Source organism: Palaemon carinicauda, chromosome 1 (genome assembly GCF_036898095.1).
Source record: "Palaemon carinicauda isolate YSFRI2023 chromosome 1, ASM3689809v2, whole genome shotgun sequence".
Taxonomy (NCBI): Eukaryota; Metazoa; Arthropoda; class Malacostraca; order Decapoda; family Palaemonidae; genus Palaemon; species Palaemon carinicauda.
This window is the reverse complement of record NC_090725.1, coordinates 269,123,865-269,142,102: the sequence shown is the minus strand read 5'-3', so window position 1 is coordinate 269,142,102 and position 18,238 is coordinate 269,123,865. Positions and strand designations below refer to the sequence as shown.

Here is an 18,238-nt window from a genome sequence, read left to right as displayed (position 1 = left end):
ACAAGAGACAAGCTTTGAAGCAGGAGGTGTCTCTCTTACTAGAAAAGGGAGCGGTAGTCAAAGTCCGGGACCATCAATCCCCGGGCTTCTACAACCGTCTCTTCTTAGTGGCAAAGAAGACAGGTGGGTGGAGGCCGGTGCTAGACGTCAGTGCGCTGAATGTCTTTGTCACAAAGCAGACGTTCGCCATGGAGACCACAAAGTCTGTTCTAGCAGCGGTCAGAAAGGAAGACTGGATGGTCTCTTTAGACCTAAGGGACGCATACTTTCACGTCCCCATCCACCCAGACTCCCAACCTTTTCTGAGGTTCGTTTACGAAAAGGTTATCTACCAATTTCAAGCCCTGTGCTTTGGCCTAAGCACAGCTCCTCTTGTGTTTACGAGGCTGATGAGGAATATAGCCAAATTCCTTCATTTAGCGGACATCAGAGCCTGACGACTGGCTTCTAAGAGCCTCTTCCAGTCGTCGCTGTCTGGAGAATCTAAAGTGGACTCTAGATCTGATCAAGGAATTGGGTCTCCTGGTCAATATAGAAAAGTCTCAACTGGTCCCATCCCAAACTATTGTGTATTTAGGGATGGAGATTCACAGTCAAGCTTTTCGGGCTTTTCCGTCGGCCCCCAGAACAAGTCAAGCCCAGGTATGCATCCAGAACATGCTGAAGAGGGAACGATGTTCAGTCAGACAGTGGATGAGTCTGATAGGGACGCTATCATCCCTAGAACAGTTCGTTTCGTTAGGGAGACTACACCTCCGTCCCCTTCAATTTCACCTAGCTGTTTACTGGAAAAAGGACAAGACGCTAGAAGCGGTCTCGATCCCCATTTCCGAGAAGATGAAGTCGTCCCTGACTTGGTGGAAGGACAGTATCAGCCTCAGAGAGGGTCTTCCCCTGGCTGTTCAGACCCCCAACCACGTTCTCTTCTCGGACGCATCGGACACGGGCTGGGGTGCGACTTTAGACGGTTGGGAATGCTCAGGAACTTGGAACTCGCATCAAAGAACGTTACATATCAACTGCAAGGAGCTACTGGCAGTTCATCTGGCCTTGAAAAGCTTCAAGTCCCTCCTTCAAGGCAAAGTGGTGGAGGTGAACTCGGACAACACCACGGCTTTGGCGTACATCTCCAAGCAAGGAGGGACCCATTCTATGACGTTGTACGAGATCGCAAGGGACCTCCTCACCTGGTCAAAAGATCTAAACCTTTCACTAGTAACGAGGTTCATCCAAGGCCACTTGAATGTCATGGCAGATTGCCTCAGTCGGAAGGGACAAATCATTCCAACAGAGTGGACCCTACACAAGGATGTGTGCAAGAGACTGTGGGCCACATGGGGCCAGCCTACCATAGATCTCTTCGCAACCTCGATGACCAAGAGGCTCCCAATATATTGCTCACCAATCCCGGACCCAGCAGCAGTTCATATAGATGCCTTTCTACTGGATTGGTCACATCTAGACCTTTATGCATTCCCCCCGTTCAAGATTGTCAACAAGGTACTGCAGAAGTTCGCCTCTCACGAAGGGACAAGGTTGACGTTAGTTGCTCCCCTCTGGCCCGCGAGAGAATGGTTCACCGAGGTACTTCAATGGCTGGTGGACGTTCCCAGAACTCTTCCTCTAAGGGTGGACCTTCTACGTCAGCCACACGTAAAGAAGGTACACCAAGGCCTCCACGCTCTTCGTCTGACTGCCTTCAGACTATCGAAAGACTCTCTAGAGCTAGAGGCTTTTCGAAGGAGGCAGCCAGGGCGATTGCTAGAGCAAGGAGGACATCCACTCTTAGAGTCTACCAGTCGAAGTGGGAAGTCTTCCGAAACTGGTGCAAGTCAGTATCAGTATCCTCGACCAGTACCTCTGTAACCCAAATAGCTGACTTCCTATTATATCTGAGGAAAGAAAGATCTCTTTCAGCTCCCACGATCAAAGGTTACAGAAGCATGTTGGCATCAGTCTTCCGTCACAGAGGCTTAGATCTTTCCAACAACAAAGATCTACAGGACCTCCTTAAGTCTTTTGAGACCACGAAGGAGCGTCGTTTGGCTACACCTGGTTGGAATTTAGACGTGGTACTAAGATTCCTTATGTCAGAAAGGTTCGAGCCGCTACAATCAGCCTCCTTTAAAGATCTCACTTTAAAGACACTTTTCCTGGTTTGCTTGGCCACAGCTAAAAGAGTCAGTGAGATTCACGCCTTCAGCAGGAACATCGGATTTTCATCTGAAACGGCTACATGTTCCTTACAGCTTGGTTTTCTAGCCAAAAACGAGCTACCTTCTCGTCCTTGGCCGAAATCGTTCGATATTCCAAGCCTTTCAAATATGGTTGGAAATGAACTAGAAAGAGTCTTATGCCCTGTTAGAGCTCTTAAGTTCTATTTAAAACGAACTAAACCTTTACGAGGACAGTCAGAAGCTTTATGGTGTTCTATTAAGAAACCTTCTTTGCCCATGTCAAAGAATGCCTTATCTTATTATATCAGACTGTTGATACGAGAAGCTCATTCCCATCTGAGTGAGGAAGACCAAGCTTTGCTGAGGGTAAGGACACATGAAGTTAGAGCTATCGCAACTTCAGTAGCCTTTAAACAAAATAGATCTCTGCAGAGTATAATGGACGCAACCTATTGGAGAAGCAAATCAGTGTTCGCGTCTTTTTATCTTAAAGATGTCCAGTCTCTTTACGAGAACTGCTACACCCTGGGACCATTCGTAGCAGCGAGTGCAGTAGTGGGTGAGGGCTCAACCACTACATTCCCCTAATTCCATAACCTTTTTAATCTTTCTCTTGAAATGTTTTTTATTGTTGTTTTTGGGTTGTCCGGAAGGCTAAGAAGCCTTTCGCATCCTGGTTGATTTGGCGGGTGGTCAAATTCTTTTCTTGAGAAGCGCCTAGATTAGAGGTTTTGATGAGGTCCTGTAGTATGGGTTGCAACCCTTGATACTTCAGCTCCTAGGGGTCGCTCAGCATCCTAAGAGGATCGCGAGGCTCCGGAAGGAAGACGTACTTAAAAAGGCAGAGTAATTGTTCAAGTCGACTTCCTTACCAGGTACTTATTTATTTTATGTTTGTTATTTTGAATAACTGCTAAAATGAAATAAAAAATCCTTAGCTCATAATAATGTAAACAATTATTGCTGGTCTCTACCCACCCCCCTGGGTGTGATTCAGCTTATATAATCACCGGCTAAGTTTAATATTGAAAAATGTTATTTTTATAATAAAATAAATTTTTGAATATACTTACCCGGTGATTATATATTAAAGGACCCTCCCTTCCTCCCCAATAGAGACCCAGTGGACCGAGGAGAAAATTGAGTTCTGTGTTTACATTGAGTACTGAGTACCTGCCCGACAGATGGCGCTGTTGATGTACACCCCCTACCTGCATGGCGATCGCTGGCGGATTTTGAACGTAGAGTTTTCTGTCGAGCAGCAGAGCTGCAGCTTATATAATCACCGGGTAAGTATATTCAAAAATTTATTTTATTATAAAAATAACATTTTTCCAGTTATACGGTACCTCATAAGTGTGGTGTAATTCTCACTCTTTTGTCCACCATCAGTTTGAGGCTTTACTTTCAGAAAAATGTATCTGTATCCAATAAAAGAGGAGGGAAGGAGGACTTTGATGAAAGACATTTGTTTGTGAGAAAGAAATTGAAGTAGATAATAGCTTTTGAATTATGGTAGTTAAGAGCATTGCTTTGTTCTAGTAGATTATGGTGTCCATCTTTCATAGGGAAACCAGTTAGTGAAGCCTATTCCCATGACAAACTTCTTTAGTAGAAGCTCTTTTTCTTAAAACTTACAAATTGTGGGAAAACATGAGATCATAAACCTTCTCACCCTAGATGACCTGGCTGCTGTAAGATTGCTGATTGAAAGGGGAGTGGTACTATTATTATTATTTTATTATTCTGAACTCTCAGCATTATCTAGAGAACCAAATCATATTGATTTTCTTCTGGTGGAATTTTATTCTCTCCCGATAGAAAATTCTTAGAAAAGAATGAGGATCCACAGAATAGATGGTCCCCATGGAAGATTGTCCCACTTCCACAGGATCTATCTCTGTGCCCAGTTAATACTCTAGAAGACTATTTGAATAGAACTTCTTAAAAAGTCTTCAGGCCCTTTGTTTATTAGAGAGGATGGAGGAACCATTTCCCTGAAAGGAATCAGACAATAGATTCTTTATTCTATTAAACGAACCAAGCCGGAATCTGTCCCACATTCCCATGATATCCGAGCAGTAGCAACATCAGTCAATTATTTTCGTCACATGAATTTTGAAGAATTAAAAAAATATAGTGGTTCCTCCAGATATAACAGAACCATTATAACAGGGTCTTATCTTCATATATATTTTTTTCCTCTTAGTGCCTTGTCTCCTAATAAGGAGCAGGGCGACACCTGCCTTGCCTATTCCCCCTACCTTCACCTTGACCTTCATTGGGGTTGTAATTAAGAGATTGGTATATTAACCCTTTTACCCCCAATGGACGTACTGGTGCGTTTCACAAAACTCATCCCTTTACCCCCATGGATGTACTGGTACGTCCTTGCAAAAAAACTGCTATTTACATTTTTTTTGCATATCTTTGATAACTTTATGAGAAACTTCAGGAATTTTCCAAAAGAATGAGACCAACCTGACCTCTCTATGATGAAAATTAAGGCTGTTAGAGCAATTTAAAAAATATATATTGCAAAATGTGCTTAAAAAAAAAAACACCTGGGGGTTAAGGGTTGGAAAGTTCCAAATAGCCTGGGGGTAAAAGGGTTAAGGATTATTAGTAAAACACTCAATTAAATTATTCTATTCTTAATTCAGTTCCTTAACTTTTTGTGTATTTCCAAGCTTTTGGGACCAATTCTCTGGTACTATTTCATGGAGTGACACAGGTTGAGCCCAGAAAAGGGATTTTGACGAAGGAAAAATTTATTTCTGGGCGAGGGACCTGTGTCACCCAGTGAACCCACCCCCCTTTTTTCCTCACCCTAGGGTGGCCCAAGGTTGGGGTGCTAGTAGGAATGATGGGAGAAGCATGGGTAGTGGTGGTGGTGGGGGGGGGGGGGGGGGCAGTAGCTGTAGAGAACGGCACCTCGTAGTAACGGGGGATGTTGAGGAAGGAGAAGACTAATTGGTAAGGGACCTCAGGTAGTGGTTTCAACATGCCCCAGTTATTATACCGACACCCTATAAGGGTGAGCGAGCTGGGTATATTCCTGGCATTCCATGCAACTTTTTTCTCTGGTATATTTAGCAGTATTTATACCTTAGAAATGGTGCTATAAGGAGCACCTGTGTTGCCCAGAAATAGATTTTTTCTTCGTCAAAATCCCTTTTTTTAAATATTAAACTTAGCCGGTGAATATATAATAGCTGACGTCTCCGACGGCTCGACAGATTCCAAAAACTTGCAAGCGATCGCCTTGAAGGTTGCGGGTGTGACCACCAGCGCCGACTATTGGCCAGATACCGCATATACTTGTCAATTTCTCCAGTTCTTCTCTGTCGGTCTTGTCGACAAGTTGGTTCCGCTCGCTTTATGACCTCGAGTTTTCGACCGAATTGGTGAAGTACTTGGTTTTGGTTTTATTGCTTTCGCCGTGTTGGATTATTCAATACTATCTTCAAAAGAAATGCTTTTGAAAGGAGAGGAAAAGTGTTTTGCCCTTGCTTTTTTTTTAATCTCTGGTTTTTCCATAGAGAAAAGATGGCCGACCCTTCCCTCAGTGTACGGAAGTGTGTTAAAGGCTTTTAGTAATTATTTTATAACTTTATAAATTATTGTTGATATTTATAGATTTACCTCTATATATTTTATATCTCACCCGCCTTTATTAGGCCTCTTCGATTAGCTTTCCATTTATACTAAACATGAAGATAAATTTTATGTTTTTGTTTATATGCGGCCTTTACCTATTCCTTGTAGGCGGTCCTAACTTGGAAAACGAAGTTAAACAACGTTGAGCCCATTCAACTTTTATTTTTGTTTAGTTTAAAACAGTTGCTCTGTAAGAGTGATGAAATGAGTATTTTTTAGAAGATATTTTAAGAAATATATTCTTTGAATAGTCTTCGTGCTGTTTTCTCAAAGATGAACTAACGTTTGGTTTATTTATGCTACGCAGTTTGCGCTCTATCGTTACGATAGAGAAAGAGAGAATCACGGTTTCATTTTGCAGAAAGAGTAAATCGATTTTGACGATTTGTTCATTCTTCTTTCAAACTGAAGTGTTTTAGATACTAATTTAAAGGAACTTGTTAATTTTCAATTTCTTAGTCCTTTCAGTTTTTCCTTTAGTCAATAACCTGTTATTGACGAAGGGTGAGTGGGCCATTCTCTTGTGAGTGACAAGAGAGAGAGAGAGAGAGAGAGAGAGAGAGACGGAGAGAGATTGAGAGAACGATCCGATCTTTATTCTCGTCCCAAGTCTCTGTGCAAGGAGTTTGGGAGCGAGTAACGTTGTTCTCGATTCAGTTTTTTACTCTCGTCCCAAGTCTCTGTACGGGGAGAGAGGATAAAACGTTTTAGTTTTTATTCTCGTCCCAAGGCACTGTACGGTGAGAGATTGAAAACGTAGTCCGTAGTGAACTAGTGTTTAGTCTCCTCCCCAGTCACTGATCTTTTTAACTTTATATATTTCCGTTTTATTCGATATATATGTATATGTTTATTGATTTTTGCATGTGTGTTTCATTTTGTACTAATGTGCTTACATTATACGACTCATTTCGCAATTCTAACCTTTTGATGTAAGGGAGAATTACGTGCTTCAGGTAGAAATCAGTTTTATTCATATTTAATGTGAAATTATTGAAAAATACGATATCAGTGAAGTAAGTGCAAAAAACATGTTCTGTGTTGCGGAGGGTTCGTTTGTTCGTGCTTGTCACTTGCCTAGTCCGAGACCTCTTTCAGGCTCCCCTGCACCAGGGAGAAGGAATGTCGTAGGACCTAAGGGAGTGAGGAGTGTAAACCAATGAACAGACGTTCCCTCAAAGGTATCAGACGTTGCTCGACAAGCACGTCCTTGCCATAAGACAGGAGAGACGAAGTTTCTCCTCGTCTTCCGATGATTCGTCTCTTTAAAAGCCTGGGCGTAAAGTTTCGAGACAGTTGAAACATTTATGAGTTCCTTCAGAACAAGTTCAACGTCCTAGCTGTAGTCATAATAAGAGTCCCGTTCATAGCGATGACGTTCATGTACAGACGTTTCTGCCACAGACTCGACGTGACGTTGAGCGGTAGACACCGTAGACACAACGTGACATCGAGTGTCAGTCACCGTAGTCTCGATATAGCATCGATCAGCAGTCACTGCTGTTTACTACGTGACGTTTGAACGTCAGCCACTGCAGTCACAGGTTGATCTGAAGTTAGATATGCTGTTAAAGCTTTCTTCTTCAATAGAAGCTTTCGATCCTGTTCCTGTGCGAAAGGATCCTTTGCTTTTTGTATGTCACGGTTCTGGGATACGTGATTCGGGTCTTCAACCTTCTAGACGAGCTTTGTTACGCCACGCTGACGTTATCTCTAGTGACAGCTTTGCTGTTAAACGAGATGCGGAGCATAAATCTCGATGTAACTTTGATCGCTTTGAACGTCAGCCACCGCAGTCACAGCGTGACGTTGAGATGCAGACACCGCAGACACGACGTGACGTTGAGCGGTAGACACCGTAGACATGACGTGACGTCGAGGGTCAGTCATCGTAGTCACGATATAGCATCGAACAGCAGTCACCGCTGTTACTACGGGACGTTTGAACGTCAGTTACTTCTGTCACGACGTGTAGTAGAATAACATTCTCTGCAGTCACAACGTGACATCGACCCTCCAACTCTAACTTCTGTTCATATACAAGTTGATGTAGCCTGTCAGGCTTTTCCTTCACGTCATTCTGAATATAAATCTCCTTCTCGCAAGACTTTAGATTTATCAGATGATGTGCCTTCTGAAGAAGTAGATGACCCCCTTTCAACTAATGTACCTTTGGGGAGTCATTCAGAAGAGGAGTAACCTAGGGTGGTCCAACAATCCCTTGTATTTTAATTATGAATTTCTTTAGTGAAATTTTGTCCTAGACTTTCTTCGACGCCTACTTTTACGAAGTCAGTTCTCTCTTGTTCTTCCAAGAGGGCCATGCTCTTACTGGGAGACTGGTTGGAATCCAGGAGAAGTTTAGGAAAGTCTGCTTTTGCTTTTCCTCCTTCTTAATTAGCTTCTCGCTCGGGCATCTGGTGTCACACAGGAGAAGCTCGAGGAGAAGTTCTCGGCTTGGGAGTACAGTACCTGCCTCTGCCCAGGGAGACTTCTTAAGCCTTGTGGACTCTCCTCGTTGTCTAGCCTTGAGACGCTCCAAGATTTTATGGTCGGCTTCAGAGCTAGACCATCTCCTGTTAGGAGTTTTTTTCGAGCGTTTGTAGTTTTTATTTGTTGGATTGGTCCCTGGGAGCCTTAAGTAAGAAGGTCTCTCCAGCTGTCAATGTATTGCTGTACAATTATGTCATGCATGAACAAGGCTATCAGGGATGGCTCCAATGATCTGGCAGCCACGTTCACTGCAGGAACAAGGCTATCAGGGATGGCTCCAATGATCTGGCAGCCACGTTCTCTGCAGGAGTACTTGAGATGTAAGTGCGCTCAATGTGTTCATTGTCAAGACAAACTTCACGATGAAGACTACCAAATCTGTCTTGGCAGCAGTAAGGGAAGGCGACTGGATGGTCTCTCTCGACCTTCAGGATGCATACTTCCACATCCCGATTCATCCAAACTTTCAACAACAGCTGAGGTTTGTGGACGGGAAAGTAATGTACCAATTTTGAGCACTGTACTTCGGCCTCATTCCTGCTCCTCTTGTTTTTACGAGGCCCTTGCAAAATGTAGCAAGCTTTCTACATTTTTTGAGGATTCAGAGCCTCCCTTTATTTTGACGACTGGCTAATCAGGGCGTCGTCATTAAATCGCTGTCTGGAGAGCCTCTAATGGACATTAGACCTAACCAAGGAGCTAGGTCTCATAGTGAACGTAGAGAAGTCGTAACTTACAGTACCCCATCCCAGACTATTCTTTATTTGGGAATGGAGATACAGTGTCTGATTTTTCGGGCCTTTTCGTCTCCCACAAGAATGGAACAAGCTCTGTTAAAAGTCCTTCACTTGCAAGAGAAAAACAGTTGCTCTGTAAGAGTTTGAACTAGCCTCGTAGGAACTCTTTCATCGCTGGAGTAGTTTATCTCTCTGGGGAGACTCAACCTTTGCCCTCTCCAATTTCACCTAAACCATTGGAACAAGGAGAAGGGCTTAGAGAGTATCTCTTTCCCGATCTCCAACTCAGTCTAGACATGTCTGACTTGGTGGGACAGCAACATCAGACTTCGAGAAGGTCTTTCTCTTGCGATCAAGAACCCAAACCATGTGTTGTATTCAGATGCATCAGATTTGGGTTAGGGAGCTCCACTGGACAGTCTGGAATGCTCGGGTCTTTGGTCCACGGATCAGAAGGAACTTCATTTAAGGCAAGTAACATCCCTCCTTTGGCGAGATTTGTGCAAGGAAAAATGAATGTTTTGGCGGACTGCCTCAGCAGAAGAGGACGAGTCATCTCCATGGAGTGGACGTTGCACAAGACTGTGTGCGAGAAGCTATGGATGACATGGGGTCAACCCACCATAGATCTTTTTGCGACTTCACTGACAAAGAGGCTCTCGACTTACTGCTTTCCAGTTCCGTATCCAGAGGCAGCCCACATAGACGCTTTCCTGCTGGACTGGTCTCACCTGGACGTTTATGCCTTTCCACCTTTCAAGATCCTAAACAAGGTGCTGCAGAAGTTCACCTCTCACGAAGGGACCAGGTTGATGTTGGTTGCTCCACGCTGGCCCGTGAGAGAGTGGTTCACAGAGGTACTTCTATGGCTGGTAGACGTTCCAAGAAGTCTGCCGTTGCGGATGGATCTCTTGCGACAGCCTCACGTAAAGAGATTTCATCAAAGCCTCCCCACGCTTCGTCTAACTGCCTTCAGACTATCGAAAGACTCTCTTGAGCTCGAGGGTTTTCGAAGGAGGCAGCTAGAGCGATCGCGAGGGCTAGAAGATCCTCTACCATCAGGATCTATCAGTCGAAATGGGAGGTATTTAGAGACTGGTGCAAGTCCTCCTCTACTATTTCCTCTTCCAAGTGCCTCTGTAGCGCAGATTGCGGAGTTTCTGCTTTATCTGAGAAACGGTCGCTCCCTCTCTGCATCCACCATTAAAGGCTACAGAAGCATGTTAGCTTCTGTTTTCAGGCATAGGGGTTTGGATCTTTCTAATAACAAAGATCTCCAAGACCTGCTTAAGTCTTTCGAGACTTCCAAGGAGCGTCATATTTCGACTCCTGCTTGGAACTTGGACGTGGTCCTACGGTTCCTTATGTCAAACAGTTTTGAACCATTAAATTCAGCTTCCCTGAAGGATCTTACCCTCAAGACACTTTTTTTGGTGTGCTTGGCTTCGGCTACAAGGGTTAGTGAGATACATGCTTTTAGCAAGAACATCGGCTTCTCCACTAATAAAGCAGTATGCGCTCTTCAACTTGGTTTTTTGGCCAAGAATGGACTTCCGTCTCGTCCTTGGCCTAAATCATTTGATATCCCCAGTCTTTCTGAGATTGTGGGGAATGAAGTTGAAAGAGTGCTGTGCCCTGTTAGAGCTCTTAAATTTTATTTATCCAGAGCTAAACCGCTACGAGGTTGTTCAGAGGCTTTATGGTGCTCCGTTAAAAAGCCCTCTTTGCCCATGTCTAAGAATGCGTGGTCTTATTTTATTAGACTTTTGATTCGGGAGGCACACTCTCATTTAAGTGAGAAGGATCGTAATTTACTTAAATTCAAGACTCATGAAGTCAGAGCGATAGCAACTTCAGTAGCGTTTAAGCAAATAGATCCATTAAAAGTATTATGGACGCGACCTTTTGGAGAGGCAAGTCGGTATTCGCTTCATATTACTACTTGAAAGATGTCCAGACTCTTTATGAGGACTGCTACACACTGGGACCATTCGTAGCAGCGAGTGCAGTAGTGGGTGAAGGCTTTACCACTACATTCCCTTAATCCCAATATCCTTTTAATCTACTCTTGAAACTTTTAATCTTATTTTGGGTTGTACGGGAGACTAAGAAGTCTTTCGCAATCTTTTTGATTTGGCGGGTGGTCAAAATGTTGTTTCTTGAGAGCGCCCAGATTAAGGGTATTGATGAGGTCCTGTTATAGGGGTGTTCGCCCTGGATATAACAGCTCCTGGGAGTTTTTCAGCATCCTGAGAGGATGGCTGGGCTTCGTGAGGAAAGCAGACTAATGAGGCAAAGTAATCATCAGAGTCAGCTTCCTTACCAGGTACCTATACTTAAGTAGGTTTTTTATGAAATAATTGTCAAAAAACTCTTGAGCATATACGCCTTTATTGTATTAATACTGGTCTCTACCCACCACCATGGGTGTGAATCAGCTATTATATATTCACCGGCTAAGTTTAATATTTAAAAATGATATTTTGATTATAAAATAAATTTTTGAATATACTTACCCGGTGAATATATAAATTAAAGGCCCTCCCTTCCTCCCCGATAGAGACCCAGCGGACTGAGAAGAACTGGAGAAATTGACAAGTATATGCGGTATCTGGCCGATAGTCGGTGCTGGTGGTCACACCCGCAACCTTCAAGACGATCGCTCGCGAGTTTTTGGAATCTGTCGAGCCGTCAGAGACGTCAGCTATTATATATTCACCGGGTAAGTATATTCAAAAATTTATTTTATAATCAAAATATCATATTCTTCACACCATGTACTGTATTATTGTTCAAATAGGTGAGGTACTGTTTAAAATGCCCCATCCTCTTGTAAATGTTCACTGTTCCCAAGTATACTCAAATTATTTCCAGTGGAAAAAATAAGTACACTATCTTAGCATTGTAAGGGTCTGAATAATATAGCAAAAATTGTTCCCCTTTATTAATTTTAGTTTGCTCAATAGTGAAAACAATTTCCCTTCTATGAGTAGTATTAGCTAAGCGTGCTCTGTCCTATTGTCTTACATTGTGCATAGTTCTTTTCATAGAGCTTATTGCTGGTAAAGCTTGCGTGGCACTTACACTTAATTGCTAGGTAGCAGTAGAAATGACTTAATGGAGAGAATCAAAGGTTTCTTTAGCATCATTATTTACTTTGTTCATAAAACTACGCACTTCATCATTCTCGACATCACAGAATGATTATGTTCACGAGAAACTTTAATTGCGCGGCTTTTGCCATATGATGCAAACTTATTGCAGTTTCAGTATATCTTGGTATCATCTTGTTTGACTTTCATGAATAAGAAACCATCAATTTTTAGAATAGGCATGCCTTTTCTACTTAAAATGTATTCAGCCACCTTTGAAAGGCTAAAATATGCTGAGGAAATAAAGGATAATTAACCAATCTCTACAATAAAAAAATTGAAGCCTCTAATCTTAAAACTTGAAATTTTCTCAGAAAATTTCAAACAACTTTTTTTACTATTGACCGTTTTCAAACATGAAAAATTAGGGAATTTTATAAGCTAAAATCTTTTTGAAAAAAACATAAAACTTCCATATGAAATATTGCCACCATTGTAAGTGATTCCTATACTTTGATGAAATAGAACATATAAAACAAAGAAAAAGGGATATGACACTTTCCCATGTACTACATTTAAAATATAAGATTATTTTTCTAATTGTTTTTAAATGAAAGAAATTCATCAAGAAATAAAAAAAAGAAAAAAAACAGGAGTTTGAAGTAACCCCAAAATAACATTGTTTCAGTGGTGCCAAGTCACATCCCTTAAGATATTCAGTGAAAACTGACCTGGTACATTATTGAGCTGCTGGAAAAACTCTTTCCAAAGAAATATATAGACAAAACTTACAGGCAATACTGTAGCTGCATTCCTAATCTCACGTACCTTCACGATTTAGCCTTTTATTAGGTATGGGTCTAATTTTTTGTGAACTGTGAACAAACTTTTGACTAGGAATGACATTGCATTTTTGGTCAAAGGGTGATTAGGGATCCTTATCCCCCCAAAAAATTAAGACACTACCTTTAATACGTGTAGTTTTGTCAATGATGGGGCCAAGACTGAAAATCAAATTGAAATATAAGACAAGATTAGGCAACTGATGAGTCTTTGCATTATAGAAGGCTTAAGGACCAAAGGAGAACCAGAATTACTAGCCTTTTTCTGGATCAGAGACAACAATTTATCAATTCTATCCACCACGAAGTTGTAGAACTAAGGGGTATAAACAGTCTAGGGAGTAGCTGCTTCCTCAGATTTGGAAGAATAAGAAGCTTCTTTACTTATCCTAATCAACTTATCAGGATATTTATCTGCAATATGTTTACTTAAGGTTCAAAAATAATATAATTCCTCATTTTCAAGGTCTGCCTTGGATTCTTTTCCCTCTTTGCCTCCCTGTACAACCTTTGTCTCCCTGTACAGCAACTTGGACCAAAGGAAAAATCAGCTGACTTTCTGGTTTGTTTACAATTGGATACAGGGGCTGTTGCGTATGCATGCAGAGGACTCATTTAGGAAGAGTATGTAGTTGTACATGAATTTACCCTGCTAGAGTTAATCTGTGATGAGCTAGTGGCCAAGCTTGCAAGTAAACATAGCCCACTGTCATCTGAATCATGAACCATTAATATTCAAGGGAATTATATGATATGCCATACCATCCACATTTATAATACCTGTACGAGATTTTTTAGTTGCACTTACTATACTTTAGTAAGTGGAGGGATATTAGAATTCAGACTACCAACTTGGTCTTCTGCCAGACATTCTAGTTGTCTAATGTAGTGACTAAGATTGCAGCAATGCAAGGATTGAGTAGCAGAAGGGTCTAAAGTAACTGAAGAATTCAATGCTCTGTGAAATTCATTTTTATCTGTACTGCACAATGAACATTTAGTACCTTTTCTAAAAGAAGCACTATTAACACTAGATTCGACTTGAGAAGTTAGGTATGTTTGACAACCCAAAGGGTGGGATCAGAATTAACACTTTTAAGAGATGATTCACTGGACATTAAGGAAGCTAGCAATGCTAATAGCATTTGAAGCTCATCACTGTCGAAAATTGGTTGATTATATGAATTAACTAAAGGTGGTGGCATGTCATTATCATCATCATCCTCCTCGGTATAATCAACAAGCCTGTCATTACCTGGATTTCCCTTGAACTAAAAGCAAGTTTCATTTTACACCATGAACTTTTAACCTAATCGGCAACCATTGAAACATACTTTTCCATGAGAGAGCCTGTGAGGAAAACACTCCTCACAGCTATTATTTAAATCACACCACAGTATTGAAACTGAACGGAGCTCTGGGCTTCTTACCACTTACTGCTAGAATGTCCCATTCCTTTACTAGGCGCGTGTTTATTGAAAGGAAAAAAATATGGAATTTTTTGTAATATTTTAAATTTCGAAGGTAAATATCAATCAACCCAAGCTTCTAGAGGAGAAGCAATATGAACATCAGGTGAGTATAAGAATAAATTATTATTATTAAAATTCAGTTTTTTATACAAATAGTTATATTGTTACTAAAACTATTTTTCAATAACTGTACTTTAGAAAAACTTTCCCTTATGTAAATTGTACATTTAATTTTTATTGAATGGTAATAGTAAAGCTCCAGATACCTAAGTTTACCTTTTACTTTCAGTTCTTCTATCAGTATATCTAATGAAATGAGAGCAAAGCTGTCACAGGCCAGACCAACAACTGTAAGTATTATTGATTAGTTTACCATTTTCAAGCCATCCATGCAATTTATATTCCTCTCTCTTAAAGGAAAATGCTAAGACCTTTCTTTCATATTATTTTGTCAAAAAAGGCAAACAAAAGAAAATATTCCTTGAAATGGTAGTCATGGATTGGCTTTGTAATTTAATTTTTTCATTGACCAACTCTAAAGAAATTATTTTTACACAGAATTAATCCAAATAAAAAAAATAATATGAAAGTCTGCCATGATAAGGATAATGAACCAGTTATACTAAAATTAAACAACACTAAATATTAGATATACAGTACATGATAATATATTCAATATTTTTTTTTAATTGGGTAAGAAGTTAAACTTCACGTTACAATACAGTAACGATTCATTATAGAAATTTACTACCTGAATTTTTTTTAATAACAAATGTTTAATAAATCATAGAAATTCACTTCTGAAATAATTTAAAAAAGGATAAATTTTTAATTGCTAACTACTATTGCATTTCAACTCATTTATGCGTCATTGAAAGTGGGCAGTTGTATGTACGTTAATTGAAACAGAAAGATCTTATGCATCACAGGACAAGGTTCCCTTTGGTGTATAAAAACCTCTGCATCTCACGACCATATTTATTGTAGCATAAATTATCACAGTGTCTGCTGTCAATCTTGGGGGGAAAGAGAAGATAGTACCTTGATATGAGGCAATGGCTTAAAGTTAAGGCAATAGCTGTATATTAATAGTACACTAGTACTAGTTAACATGCCTGGATGATAAATGATATTTTAATTATAAAATAAATTTTTGAATATACTTACCCGGTGAATATATAATAGCTGCAACTCTGTTGCTCGACAGACAAAAAACAGTAAAAACTCGCCAGCGATCGCTATACAGGTTGCGGGTGTGCCCACCAGCGCCAACTGTCGGCCAGATACCATACTCGATGTAAACAAAGACTCAATTTCTTCTCATCCCACTGCGTCTCTATTGGGGAGGAAGGGAGGGTCGTTTAATTTATATATTCACCGGGTAAGTATATTCAAAAATTTATTTTATAATTAAAATATCATTTTTAAATATTTAACTTAGCCGGTGAATATATAATAGCTGATTCACACCCAAGGAGGTGGGTAGAGACCAGTTAAATATGTTTACATCGTATAAGCTAAGAGTTTTTATTTCATTTTGGAAGTTATCAATATAACAAAAACAAAATAAATAGGTACCTGGTAAGGAAGTCGACTTAGACGATTACTCTGCCTTGTAAGTACGTCTTCCTTACGGAGCCTCGCGATCCTCTTAGGATGCTGACAGACCCCTAGGAGCTGAAGTATCAAGGGCTGCAACCCATACAACAGGACCTCATCAAACCCCTAATCTGGGCGCTCTCAAGAAATGACTTTGACCACCCGCCAAATCAACCAGGATGCGAAAGGCTTCTTAGCCTTCCGGACAACCCATAAAAACAACATTAAAAACATTTCAAGAGACAGATTAAAAGGATATGGAATTAGGGAATTGTAGTGGTTGAGCCCTCACCCACTACTGCACTCGCTGCTACGAATGGTCCCAGTGTGTAGCAGTTCTCGTAAAGAGACTGGACATCTTTCAAGTAAAATGACGCGAACACTGACTTGCTTCTCCAATAGGTTGCGTCCATTATACTTTGCAGAGATCTATTTTGCTTAAAGGCCACGGAAGTTGCTACAGCTCTAACTTCGTGCGTCTTAACCTTAAGCAAAGATCGGTCTTCCTCACTCAGATGTGAATGAGCTTCTCGTATTAACAATCTGATAAAGTATGACAAAGCATTCTTTGACATAGGCAAGGATGGTTTCTTAACTGAACACCATAAAGCTTCAGATTGGCCTCGTAAAGGTTTAGTATGATCTAAATAGAACTTAAGAGCTCTAACAGGGCATAAGACTCTTTCTAGTTCATTGCCTACGATCTTCGATAAGCTGGGAATATCGAAAGATTTAGGCCAAGGCCGAGAAGGTAGCTCATTTTTGGCTAGAAAACCAAGTTGCAGCGAACAAGTAGCTTTTTCCGACGAAAATCCGATGTTCTTGCTGAAGGCATGAATCTCACTGACTCTTTTAGCCGAGGCTAAGCATACCAGGAAAAAAGTCTTAAGAGTGAGATCTTTCAGGGAGGCTGAATGTAAAGGCTCAAACCTGTCTGACATGAGGAATCTTAGTACCACGTCTAAATTCCACCCAGGAGTAGCCAAATGACGCTCCTTAGTGGTCTCAAAAGACTTAAGGAGGTCTTGCAGATCTTTATTGTTGGAAAGATCTAAGCCTCTATGCCGGAAGACCGATGCCAACATGCTTCTGTAGCCCTTGATAGTGGGAGCTGAAAGGGATCGTCCTTTTCTCAGGTATAAGAGAAAATCAGCTATTTGGGCTACAGAGGTACTGGTCGAGGATACAGAAACTGACTTGCACCAGTCTCGGAAGACTTCCCACTTCGATTGGTAGACTCTAATGGTAGACGCTCTCCTTGCTCTAGCAATCGCACTGGCTGCCTCCTTTGAAAAGCCTCTAGCTCTCGAGAGTCTTTCGATAGTCTGAAGGCAGTCAGACGAAGAGCGTGGAGGCTTTGGTGTACCTTCTTTACGTGTGGCTGACGTAGAAGGTCTACTCTTAGAGGAAGACTTCTGGGAACGTCTACTAACCATCGAAGTACCTCGGTGAACCATTCTCTCGCGGGACAGAGGGGAGCAACTAACGTCAACCTTGTCCCTTCGTGAGAGGCGAACTTCTGCAGTACCTTGTTGACAATCTTGAATGGTGGGAATGCGTAGAGATCCAGATGTGACCAATCTAGGAGGAAGGCATCTATATGTATTGCTGCTGGGTCCGGGACTGGAGAGCAATAGATTGAAAGCCTCTTGGTCAGCGAGGTTGCAAAGAGATCTATGGTGGGTTGACCCCAAGTGGCCCAAAGTCTCTTGCACACATCCTTGTGGAGGGTCCATTCGGTTGGAATTACTTGCCCTTTCCGACTGAGACAATCTGCTAGGACGTTCAAGTCGCCCTGGATGAACCTCGTTACTAGGGAGATGCCTCGACCTTTTGACCAGATGAGCAGGTCCCTTGCGAACTCGTACAATGTCAGTGAGTGGGTACCTCCTTGTTTGGAGATGTACGCCAAGGACGTGGTGTTGTCCGAGTTTACTTCCACCACTTTGCCTCGAAGGAGATACTCGAAGCTTTTCAAGGCCAGATGAACTGCCAACAGCTCCTTGCAGTTGATATGCATGCTCCTCTGACTCGAGTTCCACAGACCTGAGCATTCCCGACCGTCCAGCGTCGCGCCCCAGCCCAAGTCCGATGCGTCCGAGAAGAGAACGTGGTTGGGTATCTGAACAGCCAGGGGAAGACCCTCTCTTAGGTTGATATTGTCCT

The 18,238-nt window shown here is 41.5% G+C and overlaps 1 protein-coding gene across 3 annotated transcripts in view; it reads left to right on the top strand.

Moving 5' to 3' along the window:
• The window catches only part of LOC137656232 (protein MTO1 homolog, mitochondrial), a 141,836-nt gene that overhangs the window by 101,086 nt on the left and 22,512 nt on the right, over nt 1-18,238 (top strand). For all 3 annotated transcript variants that reach the window (XM_068390407.1, XM_068390409.1, XM_068390404.1), the window contains exon 13: nt 14,763-14,823. In XM_068390407.1, the coding sequence (XP_068246508.1) occupies nt 14,763-14,823 (61 nt within the window). The remainder of the gene's footprint in view (nt 1-14,762; nt 14,824-18,238) is intronic.